Genomic DNA, 22,925 nt, shown 5'->3' with positions numbered 1-22,925 from the left:
AGGGGGGTGGGCGAGTGCCGGGGAGGGGGGTGGGTGAGTGCCGGGGAGGAGGGGGTGAGTGCCGGGGAGGGGGGTGGGTGAGTGCCGGGGAGGGGGGTGGGCGAGTGCCGGGGAGGCGGCTGGGCGAGTGCCGGGGAGGGGGGTGGGCGAGTGCCGGGGAGGGGGGTGGGCGAGTACCGGGGAGGAGGGGGCGAGTGCCGGGGAGGAGAGTGCGAGTGCCGGGGAGGGGGGTGGGTGAGAGCCGGGGAGGAGGGGGTGAGTGCCAGGAAGAGGGGTGGATGAGTGCCAGGGAGGAGGGGGCGAGTGCCAGGGAGAGGGGTGGATGAGTGCCGGGGAGGAGGGGGCGAGTGCCAGGGAGAGGGGTGGATGAGTGTCGGGGTGGAGGGGGGGCGAGTGCCCGGGAGGAGAGGGCGAGTGCCGGGGAGGGGGGTGGGCTAGTGCCGGGGTGGAGGGGGTGAGTGCCGGGGTGGAGGGGGTGAGTGCCGGGGAGGAGGGGACGAGTGCCGGGGAGGAGGGGACGAGTGCCGGGGAGGGGGGCGAGTGCCGGGGAGGGGGGGTGCGTGAGAGCCGGGGAGGGGGTGGGCGAGTGGCGGGGGGGGGGGGGGGAGTGCCGGGAGGAGCGTGGGCGAGTGCCGGGGAGGAGGGTGGGCGAGTGCCGGGGAGGGGGGGGTGGGGTAGTGCCGGGGAGGTGGGTGGGTGAGAGCCGGGGAGGAGGGGGTGAGTGCCAGGGAGAGGGGTGGATGAGTGCTGGGGAGGAGGCGGCGAGTGCCAGGTAGAGGGGTGGGCTAGTGCCGGGAAGGAGGGGACGAGTGCCGGGGAGGAGGAGACGAGTGCCGGGGAGGAGGGGACGAGTGCCGGGGAGGAGGGGGCGAGTGCCGGGGAGGGGGGTGGGTGAGAGCCGGGGAGGGGGTGGGCGAATGGCGGGGGCGGGGGAGTGCCGGGAGGAGGGTGGGCGAGTGCCGGGGAGGAGGGTGGGCGAGTGCAGGGGAGGAGGGGGCGAGTGCCGGGGAGGGGGGGGTGGGGTAGTGCCGGGGAGGGGGGTGGGGGTAGTGCCGGGGAGAGGGGTGGGGGAGTGCTGTGGAGGAGAGGGCGAGTGCCGGGGAGGGGGGTGGGCGAGTGCCGGGGAGGGGGGTGGGCGAGTGCCGGGGAGGGGGGTGGGCGAGTGCCGGGGAGGGGGGTGGGCGAGTGCCGGGGAGCGGGGTGGGCGAGTGCTGGGGAGGAGGGGTGAGTGCCGGGGAGGGGGGTGGGCGAGTGCCGGGGAGGGGGGTGGGTGAGTGCCGGGGAGGAGGGGGTGAGTGCCGGGGAGGGGGGTGGGTGAGTGCCGGGGAGGGGGGTGAGCGAGTGCCGGGGAGGCGGCTGGGCGAGTGCCGGGGAGGGGGGTGGGCGAGTGCCGGGGAGGAGGGGGCGAGTGCCGGGGAGGGGGGCGAGTGCCGGGGAGGAGGGGGCGAGTGCCGGGGAGGAGGGGGCGAGTGCCGGGGACGGGGGCGAGTGCCGGGGAGGAGGGGGCGAGTGCCAGGGAGAGGGGTGGACGAGTGCCAGTGAGAGGGGTGGATGAGTGTCGGGGAGGAGGGGGGCGAGTGCCGGGGAGGGGGGCGAGTGCCCGGGAGGAGGGGGCGAGTGCCGGGGAGGGGGGTAGGCGAGTGCTGGGGAGGAGGGGGCGAGTGCCGGGGACGGGGGCGAGTGCCGGGGAGGAGGGGGCGAGTGCCGGGGACGGGGGCGAGTGCCGGGGAGGAGGGGGCGAGTGCCAGGGAGAGGGGTGGACGAGTGCCAGTGAGAGGGGTGGATGAGTGTCGGGGAGGAGGGGGGCGGGTGCCCGGGAGGAGAGGGCGAGTGCCGGGGAGGGGGGTGGGCGAGTGCCAGGGAGGGGGGTGGGGGTGTGCCGGGGAGGAGGGGGCAAGTGCCGGGGAGGAGGGGGCGAGTGCCGGAACGGGACAAGTGCCGGGGAGGAGGAGGCGAGTGCCGGGGAGGGGGGTAGGCGAGTGCTGGGGAGGAGGGGGCGAGTGCCGGAGACGGGGGCGAGTGCCGGGGAGGAGGGGGCGAGTGCCGGGGATGGTGGTGGGGCGGGGGGGGTGGGGGTGGGGGTGGGGGGGTCGGTGGTTGGGGAGGTTGTCCGCCTGGCCAGGTGCCAGCTTCCAACCGTCGCGACCATGCAGCCCATGGCACCTGGATGCGGGCCGGGGGGATACGGGCAATGATGACATGTCGTCTATCCTCCCCACCCCCACCCCCCGCAGACCGTTATGTTTGGTGATCACCCAACGATTTTGGCCGCCGTCGCGGGAGCCGACTTCTAAATGTTGCCCTGGGTGAGCAGGAGCGTGTTAGGGAGGCGGCGGAGGCTGCCGCGAGGAGTGTGCTGCAGGGTGGCAGGTGCCCAGGCTGGAGGGCCGCCCGAACGACTGGACGAGGAGGAGGAGCACGAGGAGGAAGACGAGGAGGTGGTGGTGCCACGGCGACAGAGACGCCCGATGAGGCCCCCTGGGTACCGGCCCCGCTAGTCATACCAGGACCGCACGGACCGGGCATGCAGGAGGAGACTTTGGATGAGCCAGGAAGCCATCGCCCATATCTGCCACCTGATGGCACACCTGGCACCGCGTGGAACTGGGGGAGGACACCCTCTCCCCGTGTCCGTCAAGGTTACGGTGGCCCTGAACTTTTATGACACGGGGTCATTCCAGGTGCCGAGTGGGGACCTGTCCTGCATCTCGCAGGCATCGGTGCATCCGTACAGTGACAGACGCCCTATATGCCATTGTGGACTGCTACATCCAGTCCCCTGTGGACCGGGCCAGCCAGGATGCCTGGGCAGCGGGCTTCGCTGCGGCGGCCGGGATGCCCATTGGTACAGGGCGCGATCGATGGGATTCATGTCGCCGTGCGGCCACTTGCGGATAACAGGGCCGTGTTCACGAATAGGAAGGGGACCTATTCCATGAACATTCAGGTGGTCTGCGACCGCCGCATGATGATCCTGCACGTCTGCGCCTGGCACCCGGGCAGTGTACATGACTCATTCCTATTGGCACAATCGTTCATCCCCACCATGTTCGAGGGACTGGCTGAGGGGCTGGTTGCTGGCGACAGGGGTTACCCGTTGCGGTCGTGGCTGATGACGCCTATACGGAGGCCACACACTGACGCGGAGAACCGCTACAACGATGCCCATGCAGCCACCAGGGGTGTGATAGACAGGTGCTTTGGGCTTCTAAATTTGCGTTTCAGATGCCTGGACCGCTCTGGAGGGGCCCTCCAGTACCCGTCAGATAGGGTCGGCCGCATCGTTGTGGTCTGCTGCGTCTTGCACAACATAGCCCAGCAGAGGGGCGATGTGCTGCAGGCAGAGGAGGGGGAAGGGGAGGAACAGCAAGACGAGGCGCAGACCTCCCCAGATGAGGAGGATGGGGGCAATGGTCAGCACAGACGGGGTGGACATGGTTGGGTGGCTGGCCACCGTTACCGGCTGGGCCAGCGGGCACGGGAAGGCTGATAGCCGCCCGGTTCACTGACTAGGGGGGCGTGGGAATCGCCGAGTATGGGCACAGACTGCACACTACGGCACCAGCCTACCACCTCACCCCACCCACCCACCCACCACCAACCACCCTCACCCCCCCACCCACCCACCAGCAACCACCCTCACCACCCTCACCCCCCCCACCCACCACCAACCACCCACACCCCCCTCCCACCCACCACCAACCACCCTCAACCCCCCCACCACCAACCACCCTCACCCCCCCACCACCAACCACCCTCAACCCCCCCACCCACCCACCCACCACCAACCACCCTCATCCCCCCACCCACCCACCCACCACCAACCACCCACATGCATACCACCCCTCCATTGCACATCCACCTGCGGCACACTCACACGGTCGTCGGTGGAAGCATGTCTATTGCAGGCCATGGATGACAACCCGCTCTGCGAAGAGCTCTGGCCTCTACATCTTTGGACAATGCCTGACCCATGGCCACAGTACCACCCTCCACCCGGACCATCCCTGCATGTGGCTGTGACACTGCAGAGCACGGTCCCGTCGTCTGCCCGGGGGATGGCGAGGGCGACCCGGGGTGAGGGGGGGCACACTCACCTGAGGCCGACATTCTATCACCCCTCACACACCCACTGGTGCTCACCTCACACCACACCCCCGCACGCATCGGACAGAGCACAAAGGCAGCTTCTGTAGGTGTGTAAGTGATTTTAATAACAGTTCATACACGTGCCCTGGCCCCTCTAACTAATCTGTGCCCTGCACCCGTGCCAACTTGCTCAGTGACTAATTGTTTGGCCTTACGGGCCCTTTGACTACGTCTAGGTGGTTCCCCAGACGGTACAGCAGAACTGGAGGTGGACTCCTGTGATTCCTGCCCTGTGACTCGGAATCCCTTTGGCCGTTACCTAGGGCGGCCCGCCCTAGATGGGCCAGGCTGCGGCTCGGGCGGCTGGGATGGTGAGCTGCCAGCCAGTCCTGCCCTTTGCCCACCAGATACACCTGGGACGGAAGTGGGGGGGGAGTCCGATGTGTTGCGATGTTCCGGGACCTCCCCTACAGGGGGACCCGGAACGGGCCTCAGCACCTCCTCCTCCCTCGGCGTGCCCGATGGCCCCCGGGTTGGGGATGCGAACGGACTGACCATCCGACGCCCCTCCGACACCTGGCGCTGCCAGTCCTGGAGGCCCGCCATGGTATCGAAAAGGGTCTGCAAGTTTCCAGCCATGGAGCTCAGGGTGTTGGCCATCCCTGTCTTTGTCTGGGCAATGGCGGCCACCAGCTGGGCAATGGCGCCGATGCCCTCAGCGATGGCCTGCAGAGACTGGGCCACGGTATTGAGCGCCTCTGCGATCTGCTGCAGGCTCTGGCTCATGGCTTCCTGTGAGAGGGCAGCCATGTCCTGGGCCACGGACGCCGCCTGCACGGAACGCCCCAGGCCTTGCATACTGCGACCCATGTCTGACACCGTCGCACCCATTGCCTCCACCGTGGACGCCACCCATGCGGTTTTGGCCTGGGTGGCACGTATGACCGGCACCACTCCCTGCTCCTGGACGCGGGTGGACTCCTCCACCTTCGTCTGCAGCTGTCGCAAGCCGGCTGTCACCCTTTTCGGTCGTCCCTTGGTCCGTGACTGCATCGGGTCTATGGGTGGGTGTGGTAACTCCAGGAACCCAGGACCCATCTGGGCGGCGGATGGTTGCTCGCGCCGGGATGCCCTCCGACCGCCCGGTGCCTCGGTTGCTCCTGCCTCCACCTGCTGTACCGGGACGGCTGTGTTGTGCGCACCAGTTAGTGTCCCAGATGCCTCATCGCTAAAGTGCCCAACCGAGGTGAGTGTCTGCGATGGTGGGGGGTGTAGGAGACAGCAGTGGTGTAGGGTCGTGCTCCTCATCTGCCCGAAAGTCCCTGGTCCCCTGGAGTGGAGGTTCTTGTCCACTCGTCCCCTGTGCGTCAGTGTCCTGGGTAGGTGTGTCCTGGGTAGGTGTGTCCTGGGTAGGTGTGTCCTGGGTAGGGGTGTCCTGGTAGGTGTGTCCTGGGTCGGCTGTGACAGGGGCCTGTTCCTGTGGCTTCCCCCCTCGTCACTGGGTCTGACCCGCCGGCGTCGCCGCACTCGCACGAGATTGGGGCGTTGTCTCCCTGGTACTCCGTGTCTGTCCCTGGCTCGTGGCCGCCCTGGATCATCCTGGGGGCGTCGTACGCCTGATGGGCTGGGTCTGTCCCTGGCTCGTGGCTGCCCTGGATCGTCCTGGTGGGGGTTAGCATCCGCGGGGACGGGTGGGTCGACCTTTGGTCCTGCAATACACAATACAGCATGCATGGTTAGACACGCAGACGGGGATCGGGGGCAAGGTGGATATGGGGGATGGGGGATATGGGGCATGGGGGAAGGGGGGATATGGGGAAGGGGGATATCGGGGAAGGGGGATATGGGGGAAGGGGGATATGGGGGAAGGGGGATATGGGGGATGGCGGATATGGAGGAAGGGGGATGGGGGATATGGGTGAAGGGGTTATGGGGGATGGGGTGATATGGGGTATGGGAGATATGGGGGATATGGGCAAGGGGGATATGGGGGCTGGGGGATATGGGCGATATGGGGCAAGGGGGATATGGGGGCTGGGGGATGGGGATATGGGGGCTGGGGATATGGGCGATATGGGGCAAGGGGGATATTGGGGATGGGGATATGGGGCAAGGGGGATATGGGGGCTGGGGGATATGGGTCAAGGGGGATATGGGGGCTGGGGGATATGGGGGCTGGGGGATATGGGGCAAGGGGGACATGGGGACATGGGGGCAAGGGGATATGGGTGAAGGGGAATATGTGGGAAGGGGGATATAGGGCAAGGGGGATATGGGGCAAGGGGATATGGGGTAAGGGGGTTATTGGGGATGGGGATATGTGGGAAGGGGGATATGGGGAAATGGGGCCAGGGGGATATGGGGGAAGGGGGATATGGGGAAATGGGGCCAGGGGGATATGGGGGAAGGGGGATATGGGGCAAAGGAGTATGGGAGATATGGGGCAAGGGGGATATGGGGCAAGGGGGTTATGGGGGATGGGGATATGTGGGAAGGGGGATATGGGGAAATGGGGCCAGGGGGATATGGGGGAAGGGGGAAATGGGACCAGGGGGATATGGGGGAAGGGGGGTATGGGGCAAAGGAGTATGGGAGATATGGGGCAAGGGGGATATGGGGGAAGGGGAAAAGTGGGACAGGCTGTGAGGGGTCTCACTTGGTGGTGCGCCCCCGACCACTGCATCGGCAACCTCCCAGACCTTGGGTCCGCCTGCAAGTTCCAGGGCCCTCTCTTCATGAACGGTGAGTGGTCGCAATTCAGGTGGACCACCTCCGGTCCTCTCATGCTCCCGGTTGTTGTGTGCGCGCTTCTCCTGTGGGGGTCGGGTGGGTGGCAGGGATAATGTGCAACAGTGTTAGATAGACATACACATGCGGACCAGCGGTTGTGTGTATGTTGGCAGAGGTTCACAACCCATCCTGCCACTGCAGCCTGCATGGGTGAGTGCAGCCTTGTCAATTGCACCTCAGGCTGTGCTGCACATCGGAGGTGGGTGTGGGGGGGGGGGGGGGGGGGGGGGGTCGGGGGGGTACTCACCCTGGCTGCCCTAACAAGGTCATTGACCTTGTGGCACTGGGCGCCTGTCCTTGCTGTTCCAGCCACGCGCTGACGGCCTCTGCCACCACCTCCCTCCACAGGCGCCGGCTGAGGCGTTGAGCGACCCTGCGGCTGTGTCCGGGGTACAGGGCCTCCCTCCTCTGCTCCACTGCGTCCAGGAGCGCCTCGATGCCCTGCCCCTGGAACCTCGGCGCTGTGTGGTGGGCGGCCATTTTGACGGGTCTCCGGAGGGAGAGGGCGTCTTTTGTGCTGCGATGCGGGGGGAGGGGGCGTCTTTTGTGCTGCAACGCCGCGCGCCGTCACTCACGCCGTGCGACGTCAATGACGCAGCGCGTCCGTGACGGGTGACATCACGAATGGCGACGCGCCGCTGCTAGCCCATTCTGGGCCGGAGAATTTGCGCCAATTCGGGGGGCCCGACGCCGGAGTGATTCGCGCCGTTTTTGACGCCGGGTTCTGGCCATTGCACCGATTATCGGAGAATCCCGCCCATCGTTTCCACATTACAAATTGGTTCATATTAAGATGCATTCATCTCATTTATAGGGGAGAGGATGGATTTAACAAACTGGCACACTTGCAGCATTTGTTGCAAATATGCTGTTATTACATAGCCTGATATATGAGATTGCCATCCTGGCTGCACACCTTTCCTAACTTCATTTGGAGGCCATGTAGTGCAGGAATGTTAAATCTCATTGAAATCTGTGGATAACCATTTACCTTTTTGCTGACAAGGACCCTTCTGTTGGCAGGGAGCTATACCAGGAGATGGTCTATAAGTATACTGTATGTAATTCTAACTAAAGCTGTAATCTCATTGAGCTATTTTCATTATTAGACGATGGGAAGGTGGCGACCCCGGTGTATCCAATCAGAAGACTCCTACTACTATCCTGCTGACACCAGACGGAAAGTACCACAGCTTTGGTTATGCTGCCAGGGACTTTTATCATGATCTGGATCCAAATGATTCTAAACAATGGCTCTACTTTGAGAAGTTCAAAATGAATCTCCATACAACCAGTGTAAGTTCTCATTTTACTATTTTAGTATTTAAAAAAATATCATTTTTGTGGTATATGAGTTTTGGCCGATTGAAGGGTCACCCTATAAATGTCTTGCTCAAACCATGGGGAGCATGGCTCAGCTGAGTGTTGCACTTGAGAGCCTAATGCACAATGAATGATCTTGGCTCTTTTCCTAATGGTAGGCATTTGGGCAAGAATCCATGAAACAATGTACTGGTGTGCATATGGTCTGAACTAATACCTGATCCTTCCAGGGAGAATGGATGTCGGGTCGAACAATCAAGGACCACATCTGCTGTGCAGAGGCAGCATGGACCCTCCAAGCCTCCATGTACCCAGTGCACTGCTCATGGCATTCAAGGCACTGTGCTTGCAGTCATGACATAAGGGCAAGGATTGGTATCAATAGTTATTGTCTATCCCAATAACTATCAGATAAGCTCAAGAAGCCTGTCAGATGATCTTAGAACTTGTGTCTTCTGACCCTATTTAAAACCCTCATTGTGAATGTGCAGTCAAGTCTGAGGGAAAAGCTCAGCCATCTTCTTCCTACAGGATGATAGCATCTTGCAAGGGGCGACCTTGGAATGTCATGTACAGACTGAGGGCAAGTTGAGGGCAAGAGACTGCATTCCTGCCTTAAATATGGAGGGGGACTATCAGTTCACTGATCCCACCAGGAGAGGAGAATGCAGGCTGTAGGCAATGCTGTCTTGATTGCTTTGATTAGAATGAGGAGAAGAAGGGCCCATCACTGATTGGCAAATCTAAGGGAAGACTATCAGCCGGCGAACAAGAGGAAGCAGAGCTTCAGGAAGTCCCAGATTCTAACATGGAGAGGCAAATTCCATCAAGACATTTGACATATTCAGGGGTCTACAGAAGGCACAACTCATAAATGTCTTTGCTCGTCAGGGGTATGGTAGCTCATATTTGCCATATTCTCCATGAGGATCTCATGCCAGTTACTTTGAAGGTTACTGCTGCACTGAACTTTGTTTGCAAGCAGATCCTTTCAGGACTCCGCATGGAATCTCACAATGGCCGGCACACATGCATAAGGAGAGTGACAGATGCCTTTTTCAGTAAAGTTCATGATTATGGATGAAGCTGTAATCTCAGACTTCCTGCAAATGCTGAGTGCCACCGACTGCAAACATGTGGCCTTGATAGCTCCCTTCTAGCAGCCTGCGAGATTCATTTCAGGAAAAGGATTTCACTTTTGGGATGTTCAGCTACTTTGTGGTCACAGAAAGCAGATCATTCATGTATGTACTGTGTACCCATGGAGGTCACACGACTTGTAGACTTTGAGTCAGTCACATGTGTCAGAGCTATTTGGCGGATCTCGGTACTTAAGAGGATTAACTCCTCGGTGATGAGGGAGTACCTACAGAAGACATGGCTGAGGATGCCCGTTTGTCTGCTACGGGGTGCATCTGAGGAGAGATATGATGTTGCACTACTGGCCTCTTAAATATACATTTCCAATGTTTGGAACGGTCAGGTGGGGCTCTCCAATGCTCACCACAGAGACTGTCCACATTACCATTGTTTGATGCACACTGGACAACTGAGCACTGCAAAGAGGATATGTGTTGCCAGAGGAAGATATGAAGGAGCTAGATTTCAACTCGAATGAGCAGGACGTGGAAGAGGTTGTATCTGAGGACAAGTTTTCAGGATGAATGTTCTCTTCAGACTTTGATGCAGGGGTCACAAAAAACCTTCACTGTGAGTGTCAACATATTAAGAAAGGTCACCAATCTCACAATGATCATTGAGGCAGCAAAATTCACTTTCATGCCTAATGATAGAATCATCATTGGAACGTGCAGTAGCCAAGGGAACATATGGCCACTGTGGGATGTGAACAGCACTTCACTAATGCAACTACTTAAGCACAGTTCAGTTCTTTCAACCATGGCATCAATAGGTCAGTGGGAATGGCAGACTGCAAATCTTGAAACGCCATTGTACTAGACCCAACCATTGCCTAGGCCCAACCATCTTCAGCTGCTTCATCAAGGACCTGCCTTCCACCATAAGGTCAGAAGTGGGGATATTTGCAGATGACTGCGCAATGTTCAGCACCATATGTAACTCCTCAGATAATGAAGCAGTCCATGTTCAAATGCAGCTAGACCTGTACGATATCCAGGCTTGCGCTGACAAGTGGCAAGTTCCATTTGCACCACACAAATGCCAGGCAATGACCACCTCCGACAAGAGAGGATCTAACCACCACCCCTTGACTTTCAATGGCGTTACCATCGCTGAATCCCCCACAATCAGTATCCTGGGGGTTACCATTGATCAGAACTGGACTGGACTAGCCACATTAATACTGTGGCTACCAAGGCAGGTCAAAGGCTAGGAATCCTACGGTGAGTAACTCAACCTCCTTACCCTCCCCAGAGCCTGCTCACCATCTACAACGCACAAGCCAGGAGTATAATGGAATACTCTCCACTTTCCAGGATGAGTGCAGCTCCAACAACACTCAAGAAGCTTGACAGCATCCAGGACAAAGCGGCCCACTTGATTGCTGCCCCTTCCACAAACATTCAAACCCTCCACCACGGACCATCTACAAGATGCACTGCAGTAACTCACCAAGGTTAGAATCATAGAATTTATAGTGCAGAAGGAGGCCATTCGGCCCATCGAGTCTGCACCGGCTCTTGGAAAGAGCACACTACCCAAGCCCACACCTCCACCCTCTCCCCATAACCCAGTAACCCGACCCAACACTAAGGGCAATTTTGGACACTAAGGGCAATTTATCATGGCCAATCCACCTAACCTGCACATCTTTGGACTGTGGGAGGAAACCGGAGGAAACCCACGCACACACGGGGAGGATGTGCAGACTCCGCACAGACAGTGACCCAAGCCGGAATCGAACCTGGGACCCTGGAGCTGTGAAGCAATTGTGCTATCCACAATGCTACCGTGCTGCCCTTGGACACTTACTTAGACAGCACCTTCCAAACCCACAACCACAACCATCAAGAAGGACAAGAGCTTCAGATACCTGGGAACCCCACTACCTGGAGGTTCCCCTCCAAGTCACTTACCACCCAACTTGGAAATATATCACAGTTCGTTCACTGTCACTGCGGCAACATCCTGGAACTCCCTCCCTAACAGCACAGTGGGTGTATCTACACCTGAAGGACTGCAGCGGTTCAAGAAGGCAACTGACCACCACCTTCTGATGATGGTGGGCAATAAATATTGGTCTAACCAGTGATGCGCACATCCCGTCAATGAATTTAAAAAACATATGGATGCACTTATGCCAACATGACAGAAGCTTAGCAAGGTGAATGGTTAGCACCTGACCGTCTCAAAAGGGAGCTACATCCGGCCAACACCATCTCTCCTAATGAAATCTCTCATGCATGAAAAATGCAGAGGTCTCATCTTGCTATTGAATCCCAACATGTCATCGGACATCAGAATGCAGCGACCTGTTACCCTACAGCTTGCACCCAAATTATGCAATTTATGTTGGCATTGTCCTCGCAGACAATGGCTCAGTAGGACTGTAGTTTGATTATTTACAAACACTCATGACCCTGTATTCATCAGAAGCCTACTAAGAAAGACTACACCCAGCATTGCCTTTGCATTTAGGAGGGATGTGACCCAGTCAGTATTGAAACTGCAGTCAATGACTTAGATTCTGCTGAGCACTCTGGAGATGTGCCAGAGCATTGATTTCATAACATTACAGTCCTCAACACTGTCCATCTTACAAACGCCAATCCTTTCTATTTACCTTAATTCAATGAGTGCACAGTCATGCAATGAATTCCATATCGATTTTTGTACTGTGCCATTGCAAAAGGATTCCATAAAACTCTACTAGGTAGCCGTTCAGGAGCAAAGTAAGATCATCACAGGTAAGTAGATGGCTTCATGAGGACGAGCACCTCTGACTTCACACACTTATTCCCCTTTAGCAGACATTTAGAATATCACCGGGTAGAATCTACTTCAAACATTCAGTCGTGCCTGGCAAGAGTGGGAACCTGGAAATAAATAATGTTCAGCTTTAACTGCAGAGAAAGAAACATGCTGCAGGAAGGCATGAAAGACTATCATGGCTCAACAATGAATACTGCTTTTCCCAAAGACTTAAATTGGAATGTACATCTGGGAGAAAAGTCTACATTGGTCGTGACAAATACTTGTTACATCCATAAACTACAGACTTCAGTGGGACAGCATCAAGGTAATCACTAACCTTGAAGACCAGTTCTCATGCGGCCAAATAATGTCTGCCTAATCACAAGGGTCACGTGTATTGTCCAGCCATCATTTTCACATATGAAGGGCAGCACGGTGGCGCAGTGGGTTAGCCCTGTTGCCTCACGGCACCGAGGTCCCAGGTTCGATCCCGGCTCTGGGTCACTGTCTGTGTGGAGTTTGCATGTTTGTAGAATTATCATAGAATTGGGTTTCGCCCCACAACCCAAAGATGTGCAGGCTAGGTGGATTGGCCACGCTAAATTGCCCCTTAATTGGGAAAAAATGAATTGGGTATGCTAAATTAAAAAAAAAAAATGTTTTTTAATTCACATATGAAGTGCTTTTATTCATGTTGTATATGTGGAACTGGACGCAATTCACTGCGATGAGATTGAGTGAGAGTTGATGGAACTGAGGAACGAAATGGCACTTAATTGGCAGGTGTGGGGAGGGATTTCATTTTGGATGCTTGAATGAAATCGAGACCTTGCATCACATCGATTAGTCATTGAATACCTGAGAGTTGGAGAGGGATAAATGCAAACTATATTTGCGATAATGCTGGTTATATATAAATGAACATCTATGCCACCATTGTGTATTCAAATATCTTAGTTTTTCTAACTGTACCACTGCATCTGGGTACTGTCCTGAAATCCGCAGTAGAGGTGGAGGCAGCCTGTTAACTGCTATCCCTTGTTTGTGATGACTTTGACAGGTATCCTCTGGTGACCCATAGGCCTGTTAGGGGTCCCGGCCTTCTAAGGGTCCTCTGCTCCGGGCTAGATGCACCTTCCTCAGCCTAGTCTGCTGGAGTTAATGGTGTCACAGGCAGAGGGCATTTGGAGTGGCAGGACGCCCTTGAAGTGTCCTGGGTAGATGTCCCCAGGGGGGTTGGCTGGCACTGCTCCACCTTATGCATACCTGAGGGCCCCACCTTGACTCCTTGAAGAGCAAGCGCACCTAGAGGGAGGTCGAGTTGTCCCGTACCCCTCTCACCTAACCCCTGCTCAAACGCACCCATGGCTAGAGTGATGGTGTGTAAGTCTGAGTGCAAATCTATGAGAAACTGTTGGACATGGGTCTCAGAGGCAGCTGTCTTCACAGGGAGGCATCGATGTGCTCCCATGCTGGAGCCACAACACCAGAGAAAAGATGGATGGACTCCTAAATCCTTCAGTCTACCCTGGTGATGGTCTCTGATTGTTCTGCTTGAAATGCCCCTGCCTGTCTCTGCACCTCCAACATTCCCGAGGCTTGTCATCGGACCCAAATTCAGCAATGGCCTGGTTTCCAATAGTCCTTCAAATGCCAGAGATCTTGGCTGTCGCTGCCCCCACCTGCTGTGAGCAAGTACCGGTGAGGTGATTGCCAGATAGTGAACCCGAGCCTATCATAGACCCATGACCCACCAAGCTGTGCGTATCTGCACTGGTGGAGGGTGCAAGTGAACGCAGCGACAGATCTTCATCTGATTGTTGCCCTGCCTACACATCTGATGTGCTCAGGGGCTGGGGTTGAGGCGGTTGCTGGAGTTCTTCTTCCACCTTTTTTGCTGGTAACTGGAATTAGAGGGAAGAGGTAATTGATTGACTAGGCAGGCTCCATCATTATACGTCACTCACAGTTATTGTGCACATGTGACCAATCTAAACTAGATAGACCCTGACTGGCTTGTTGGGGAGGCTGTTCTTTCTTTCTGAAACAAATGATCCCTCACCTCTCCAGTGAGCTCAGCCGCCTGTTCTTCATGGAAGGAGAGTGTCCTCGGCTCTGGGGTCCAACCTCTGTTCCTGGCTCTCTGCCTTCTGTTGTGGGACATCCTGGCTGGATTCTCTATTTGGGAGACTGTGGTCTCCCACCGGAGCTGAACTGCAACCGGTTTATAAACCCCTGGGAGCGCAGACCGGTAAGCAATTCAGTAATTCAAGCCATCCAAATTTATGCACAGCGGGGAGTTCCACTATTTTGAGCGGGCGACCCAATAGCGGGATCCCGCAGCCGGCCGCCTCGCCCCACCCCCACACCTCAAATCAGCCTCAAATCACCATCCCCTGCATCGCACGATAGCTCCCCACCCCCAGATTGCCTGAGTGCCCCTCCCATCCCCAAATACGAGGTTGAGTCGACCCGATCTCCTGGGCCCCCAGTAACAAGGAGACCCCCCCACAGGGCCCCCTATAATAGGGAGAACCCACACAGGGACACCTGTATAGGGAGACCCCACACAGGGACACCTGTATAGGGAGACCCCACAGAGATCACTGTGACAGGGAGACTCCCCTGCAAGTGCAGTAAAATCTCACACTTGAGTGATTGGAATGCACTTAGTGCTTGAAATGCACTTACCTCTCTTTGATGTAGTCAATGTTCACAAACATTGGGGTTTCACCACTTACACCACTGAACTGTGAATGGAGATGAATGAATCAAGGCTGCAGATGGTTTGTAGAAGCTGTCAACACAGACCACACTCTGGTGGGTCTGTGGGAAAGTTATGAATGGCTTGTAGATAATGGATGTGGGGGAACCAGAGGCAGGTCACAGCTGCTATCTTTCCAGGAATGGGCACGTGGTGCCTAAAGGCATGTGTTACAGCTGTAATTTCTCTCACTGCCCCTGCCTGGACTGCTCTCCAGCTTCCATACAGCTGTCTAATTTCTGGAGTGGGGTCTGTATGGGGGAGGGTTGGTCTGTGCGGGAAGGGTGTCCCTTTAGGTAGGGGATTCCTGTGGGGGCCCCCCTATTACAGGGGTCCCCGGGGGGGAGTCCCACTACTACAATTCCCGGGTGTCTCATTTCTGGAATGATGTCTGTGTGTATGTGGGGGGTGGGGGGGTGAAGGTTGGTCTGTGGGGGTGTCCCTTTAGGCACTGGTTCCTGTGGGAGCCCCCCTATTACAGGGATCCCTGGGGGGGGGGGTCCCACTACTACAATCCCCAGGGATCTCATTTCTGAGGGGTGTCTGTGTGGAGGAGGGGAGGATTAGTCTGTGGGGGTGTCCATTTGGGCAGTTGGTTCCTGTGGGGAAACCCTCTATTACACGGGTCACTGGGGATCCCCTATTCAGGGATCTCTATGGGGGGGTCCCCCAATTACAGAGGTTCCTGGGGGAGGGGGGAGTCCCTCTCTTGCAGGGGACCCTGGGGGGTGCCTTCCTATTACAGGGATTCCTGAGGTGGCACTCCTATTACCAGGCTCTGGGGAGGGGGGGTGGAGGGTATCCAGTAGAGGAGGTGTGAGCAGGCAATGCATTGTTGAGAGGGAGTGGCCCTCGGATGGTCTTTACCAGCGTGGCCCTGGCATGGTGGCCTCGCGGTGGGCCAAGGGGCCAACTGTGATCCGCGGCCACATGATGCCTGGCCGTGGAGACCAGAGAATAACGGGAAGGTGGAGCATTCGGTGCTGTGCCCGCTAAATAGATGTATAGGTCATTAAGATCCATTTACATTTATTTACATGCTCCCACGGGTGTATGGCGTGGGCCTCGTTCCCGCCGTCACCGCAGAGGGTGGAGCTTTGCAATTGGGGCGCCAATCCAGATTTTACCCCAACGCTCGATTCTCCGTCCCATTGGGTAACATCGGGTCTCCCAGCGCAGAGAATCACACCACTTGTCTTGCATATAGACGGATGGATTGTCTCTGAGCTTTATTGATGAGAGCAGTTCCGAATGAGTGGAAGTTTCACTCACTGGTAGAGTGGAGAAGATCATTCTTATTCTGTACAGGAGGACAGTCCTTCTATTTTGTGTGCCATGGGTGCTGACCTCCCTGGTGAGACAGGGTGACCTCCATGGTGACCAGGCTGCCTGGTCAGGTGAGAGGACCTCCTTCTCCCATTCTGCAGAAAGAGGACTTGTCACCTTTCCTGGAGGGTCTGGAAGAGAACCCTCAGGGAGACCTCGCTGAACCTTGGAGCGGAGGGCTTTATTCTTTGGCCTTGGTGAAGCAGACTAATATCGCATCTGGCCTGCAGTGAATGAATATGTGTGCAGATGACATTTAAATATAGCACCAGGGCCTTCAACCCCATGGGATAATGATGGGATTGGTGACTTCCTGCCCACCCTACCACGAGATCCGACACGCTCCTCATTGATGCATAATTAATGAGTTTAAAATCAGAAAATCAAGCCGATTAATCTGCCCAGCAGGAATCATACCTACCACTAGTTTACAGATTGGAAAATTCCACCCATTAAAAAAACATTTGAAGGCAAACACTTTCTTACTGGATGATAAATGCCTCTATGACACAGAAATGAAACTAACAATTACTTTAAATGGCCCCTTTGTTCATGAAATTGTTCCTTCATTTGTGCATATCAAGTGGACAAGGCTTGCGTCCCCCTTGTCAGGCACTCAGTGTCCTATCGAGGGACCCGCTATCATGAATAGAGGATTTCTGACCTCACCTTCAACTCCCCTTCACCCCCTGTCTGGAAATCCCCTCTTTGTGACCCCCATTCTACTCTTGATAGGCACTTAATTTAGTTGTGCCTCTCCAGTGGAAACAATGTGGGTCTCCCAATGATTCGCCAACCGGGTGAGAGTCCCATCACCAACATTATATCCAGCCCATTATCAGCTGCATCCTCTGCCTTCAGTTGCTAGAAATTGGCAGATATTATTGAAAGAGACAATATTACTGATACTTCCTATTTAACATACAAAATGCATCAAGTGAAACTGTGAAGCTATTAGATTAGTTGACAGCAGAAGATATTGCAAAATATTGCAAACCCATGTTCATCTTCATGTGCAAGTCAGCATCAGTTTGGTTTCCATTAGCTCAGACTGATATGAATATCCTTTATAAATAGTATATACTTTAGCTTATTTTGTTAGTCCTTCACAGCTGAAGGTGCAAACTTAGAAGTTCAGCACCATTGCTAGGAGGGCAGGTTCATGTGCAAAACAAATGTAAGGGGATGAGAATAGTTAAAATGGATTAAAAGAAGTTGGGCAAAGATTCAGAAAGCTTCTGCAAAACCTTAAAGGCACTCTCACACATCATTTCGTGGGGCAGCATGGTAGCCTTGTGGATAGCACAATTGCTTCACAGCTCCAGGGTCCCAGGTTCGATTCCAGCTTGGGTCACTGTCTGTGCGGAGTCTGCACATCCTCCCCGTGTGTGCTTGGGTTTCCTCCGGGTGCTCCGGTTTCCTCCCACAGTCCAAAGATGTGCAGGTTAGGTGGATTGGCCATGATAAATTGCCCTTAGTGTCCAAAATTGCCCTTAGTGTTGGGTGGGGTTACTGGGTATGGGTTTACTGGGTTATGGGATTACTGGGTTATGGGGAGAGGGTGGCGGTGTTGACCTTGGGTAGGGTGCTCTTTCCAAGAGCCGGTGCAGACTCGATGGGCCGAATGGCCTCCTTCTGCACTGTAAATTCTATGATTCTATGATTTCCCAAGTCTGAAGGAGCGGGGATTAAGAATTGGCTGGCCAAAATGAAGTGAAAGGACTTTTGGGTGCTAAAGTGAGTTTGCGATATGTGACAGTGTAACCCTGCACCCAGCCTTTTCTTCAAGTCTTCACGTCAAGGTGATTCTGCCTGAGATGCTCACAAGGATAGTTGCTATTTGTGCCGCACCAAAGCACCATGCAACAAGGTAGCATATCTGCAACTAAGCTTCACACACCTGACTTATTATTCCTGAGCATATGCAAGTTTTAATAATAATCTTTATTAGTGTCACAAGTCTTACATTAACACTGCAATGAAATTATTGTGAAAATTCCCTAGTCGCCACATTCCGGCACCTGTTCTGGTACACTGAGGGAGAATTCAGAATGTCCAATTCACCGAATAGCATGTCTTTCACGTCTTTCCTGACTTGTGGGAGGAAACAGGAGCACCCGGAGGAAACCCACGCAGATACGAGGTGAACATGCAGACTCCTCACAGACAGTGACGCAAGCTGGGAATTGAACCTGGGTTCGTGGTGCAATGAAGCAACAGTGCTAATTACTGTGCTACTGTGTTTTATTGTGCACTATAGCTGCAGCTCTCCATTTAGCAGCTAGCATTGGTGTGTCACCCTCCAAGCTGCTGGCCCAGACCTGTGGAAGCTGGTTCGCATTTAAAAAAAAAAAACGCATTTTATTCAAACTTGTATCAAAGTAGGTTACAGCAAATAAACACCCCGGGAAACATTCTTCCCAACAAGCAACTATACAGTTTGTACAGATGTTTCTCCTTTTTCACTCCCCCCCCCCCCCCCCCCCATCCCCATCACCCACACCCCCACCCCCCTGCGACGAACAGCTCCTCAAAATGGTCACAAACATCCCCCATCTTTTCTCAAACTCCCCTGCTCAGCCCCTTAACTCATACTTCTCTAACCGCAGGAAGTCGTACAGGTCACCCAACATGCTGCTACCCACGGTGGCGATGCTGACCACCACTCCAGCAAAATTTGTCGCCGTGCAATCAGAGAGGCGAAGGCCAAGACATCGGCCTTCCTCCTCTCCATGAGCTCCGGCTTCTCTGAAACCCCAGATATCGCCACCAAAGGGTCCGGGTCCACTCCCTCCTCCACTATCCTGGCTAAGACCACGAACACTCCCGTCCAGAATCTTCCCAATTTTTCACAACCCCAAAACATGCTGACCCCCGCCCACACCTCTCACACTCATCTGCTACCCCCTGGAAGAACCCATTCATATGCAACCTGTGCACCACCTTAAACTGTATCAGGCTCATCCTTGCACAAGAGGAGGTCCCGTTTACCCTTCGCAGTGCCTCACTCCAGACTCCCCAATTGATCTCCATTCCCAACTCCGCTTCCCATTTGTCCTTGATCTTCACCACTCGTTCGTCTCCCTGCTCCCCCAGCCGCTTATATATATTCCAATTCTGGAAGCTGGTTCACATGGCCACTCCTGGGTAAGTTAGGTTGGACTGTCATCTTGGCTGGTATGGTCAAACAGACAATGCTACTTGCAAGCTGTCATGCCCCATTGACATGCAGCAGCACGTCAAACAGGGAATGTTCCGATTGAGGTGCATTGGAAGAACATCCTGGTAGAACTCCTATTCCGGTCTCACTTTTCATAGTGGTGCCACAGGGGACTCTGCTGGCACCGCTGCCTTGGAAGAGGAGCCCCACCTGTCGAGCATCTCCAAAACAGGTCCAAGAGGAAGGGAGTCATTGAAAGAGAATGGTGTGCACAACTCAGAAAATCCCTATTGGACATTCCACTGAAGTCAATAAAGAGAAATGCAAATGCAATTGAAAGCCTGAGTAACAGCAGAAATAAAATAATAAAATAAGGAGCTTTAAAAGTCCTGAAGCACATACAGTGGGGGCAGCACGGTAGCATTGTGGATAGCACAATTGCTTCACAGCTCCAGGGTCCCAGGTTCGATTCCGTCTTGGGTCACTGTCTGTGCGGAGTCTGCACATCCTCCCCGTGTGTGCGTGAGTTTCCTCCGGGTGCTCCGGTTTCCTCCCACAGTCCAAAGATGTGCAGGTTAGGTGGATTGGCCATGATAAATTGCCCTTAGTGTCCAAAATTGTCCTTAGTGTTGGGTGGGGTTACTGGGTTATGGGGATAGGGTGGAGGTATTGACCTTGGGTTGGGTGCTCGTTCCAAGAGCCGGTGCAGACTCGATGGGCCGAATGGCCTCCTTCTGCACTGTAAATTCTATGAAATATGTGAACCTTTTAAGTAGTCTGTGGTCTGCAGGTCTGTCTGAAATGCCTTCATATCAGATTTCCTTCGGCATGCTGGAGGCTTGGTGTTTCAGGAGCCTGGAAATAGCATGGCACCTTCTCTTTACATATGTTAATAAGGCTTTCACTTGCTTCATATCAGAGCTCTCTGTGCCTGTAAAATCCCCCACTAAAAATCTTCATGAATGTACACTCCTGCAGTTACTTTGATGCTTCTCTGCTGCTGTATCATAGAATTTACAGTACAGAGGGAGGCCATTCAGCCCATCGAGTCTGCAGCCGCCCTTGGAATTAGCACCCCACTTAAGCCCACACCCATAACCCCACGACACTAAGAGCAATTTAACATAGCCAATCCACCTAACCTACACATCTTTGGACTGTGGGAGGAAACCGGAGCACCCAGAGGAAACCCACGCACACACAGGGAGAACGTGCAGACTCCGCACAGACAGTGACCCAGCGGGGAATCGAACCTGGGACCCTGGAGCTGTGAAGCAATTATGCTAACCACTGTGCTACCGTGCTGCCCTCTGCAAGGAAAAAAGCAAAAATGTTGTAGGATCATCCCCATACACATTATTAGAGGTGTAACACCCGCAGTCCACAGGGAAAGCAGACAGAATATTTTTCCTGATCTCTGTTAGCCAGGGCCGAGTATATTCCCCGATCCACACTCAAAAGTACCCATTAACATTTCAAATTAATAACTAGCTTTATGACCCTATGCAGAGTGGCAATTGGAATTTCGGCTTTACAACAAATAGCCCTTTAAATCTAAATAACATCCTGCAACTTGTGTTATGGGAGTTGTTACATGTATATTAAGCCTGCAGTATGTTATGCACACACCTACACAGTCAATCATCTTCAGTGAAATAGCTTCAAGTTAAATAGAAAAGCGTATGTTTTGATGATGATTAATTGGACTCTTTATTCAAGCCTTCTCACTAGGTTATTCTGAAGCAAACTGGACTCGATGGAAAACTTGAGTTCTTGGCTAATTTAAGAATGACCTTTTACCATCACAGAAAGCCTCCCAGTTCTATGCTGAAGTCTTTCAATAATGGTAGCTGACCTTTCATCTTTTCCACAGTTATAATTAGGGTGGAGATGACCTTTCAGATCAAAGATGGCGTTCCAATTATTTGGCTGATTTTCCCAAATTACTGCAAACTGAAATTGAAAGCTATCCATTCAAGTATCAGGGGTATAATTTTTTGCTTTGCATTACAAGAAACAGGCTACATTAGCCTTTTGAAATAACGGTTAGTGTACATCAGCCCTGTACAAAAACAGTGTTAAAAGCATTACAGTCTCAAATGTTTTTATTCACTTATTTAGATCACATGAGAAAACTGATCAAGCCAAGTATGATATTTCCAGGGCATGGACATATGTTTTGTCATTTTATTTGATATTCTTCAGAAGATTTCAGGAAACAGCTGTATAGTTTTGCTTATTTTATTGAGATTGCATAATTCAGATGTCATAGCAACAGTGCAGTCATCTCATACTTCTTTAATTATACTGATGACTACATCCACTTCCTGCTCCATTCATGGGCAATTGTAATAATTTTCAGCCAACGACCTCAGTGAACTATCATCCAAAACGGGTGGCACGAGCATTAGGGAGGAACATCTATTTCAAATGACACTCTGTTCCAAAGATGAGCCTAATGAGCATGAGTCGGGGCAGGAAGTTTACTGACCATTGCAGGGACCCTGTGAAATTGGTGTTGGCAGCTCATTAACATGATTCTGGTTTGTGATTACTGCAGGCTGCTCCATTCATTACCTGCATGCTTGTGTTACGACACTCTGCGCTAGTGAGTGATTAATTCCAGCTCCACTTGACCAGAGTCACACACAAGAGATTTAACAAATAATTCTCAGAAAATACCCGAAGCCGTTGGGCCTTGGCTGCTGCTTAATAATTACAATCACCAGGTTTGTAAATGTAATCTCAATTAACAAGACCTGTAACAAAATAGGCAGCAAATACAACTGGTTAATTATTATCTAATTCCTAATTCCCCACTTTAACTTACTCCACTCTCTCTCTCTCTCTCTATATATATATATATATTACACACACACACACACAAGACAGACAAACACAGAGGGGAGGAAAGGAGTACAAAATCATAAGTAAAATGAACATTTTTTTGTGTCAGATGGTGATTTTTAGCACCTTACTCATCATCAAGCTTTGCTTTCAGTTCACGGTTTTTATTGTAGATTCATTCTGGTCTCTGTAGTTTCAGAAATACAGCACTCACAGCCTTTCTGGAAAAAAAATCACAGAGGAGAGAGAGTAGGTCCTGGTCTTCATGTGTCTCGGACTCAAACTAAGCTCCTGCGGTCTCTGAAAATCATTCTGCCCCGGCAGGATCCAATCACCACCTATTACTGGGCAGTGTACGGCCTTTTGGCCAATTCGTGGGCCACCAGCCATTCAATCAAACCGAGGCCCACCCCATCATTCTCTCTGGTGCCAAAATTTCTGAAGCTCCTCTTCAAACTCGCAGGGCTTAACAGAGTGTTCTCTCCTGCAACTTCTGAATTCTTCACTCCTCTCTGCTGCTTGACCGGAAGATTAGTCATCCATGGATGAAAAATGATAACAGCAAAATTAAAGGAAAGGAAAAGAATGGAATACACAGGAAGGACTTTACACTTGTTTGAGGGTTGGTGCTCTCCAGAATTCGAGCTTTACTGATGTCATGATGTCATCAGCACCTCTTGTAGGGAAGGTACACTCTGGCTGCAAGTAGCAGGGTAACCACATAAATGTCTG

General features: G+C 53.8%; 1 protein-coding gene across 4 annotated transcripts in view; it reads left to right on the top strand.

The window, feature by feature from the left end:
* Window positions 1-22,925, top strand: part of hspa12a (heat shock protein 12A) — a 249,330-nt gene that overhangs the window by 148,806 nt on the left and 77,599 nt on the right. For all 4 annotated transcript variants that reach the window (XM_072479470.1, XM_072479468.1, XM_072479469.1 and 1 more), the window contains one exon: window positions 7,989-8,175. In XM_072479470.1, coding sequence (XP_072335571.1) covers window positions 7,989-8,175 — 187 coding nt within the window. The remainder of the gene's footprint in view (window positions 1-7,988; window positions 8,176-22,925) is intronic.

The sequence above is a fragment of the Scyliorhinus torazame genome, chromosome 16 (assembly GCF_047496885.1).
Source record: "Scyliorhinus torazame isolate Kashiwa2021f chromosome 16, sScyTor2.1, whole genome shotgun sequence".
In the NCBI taxonomy this organism is placed as follows: domain Eukaryota; kingdom Metazoa; phylum Chordata; class Chondrichthyes; order Carcharhiniformes; family Scyliorhinidae; genus Scyliorhinus; species Scyliorhinus torazame.
Note: the sequence above shows the minus strand (reverse complement) of the source record. Positions and strands in the feature narration are given on the sequence as shown.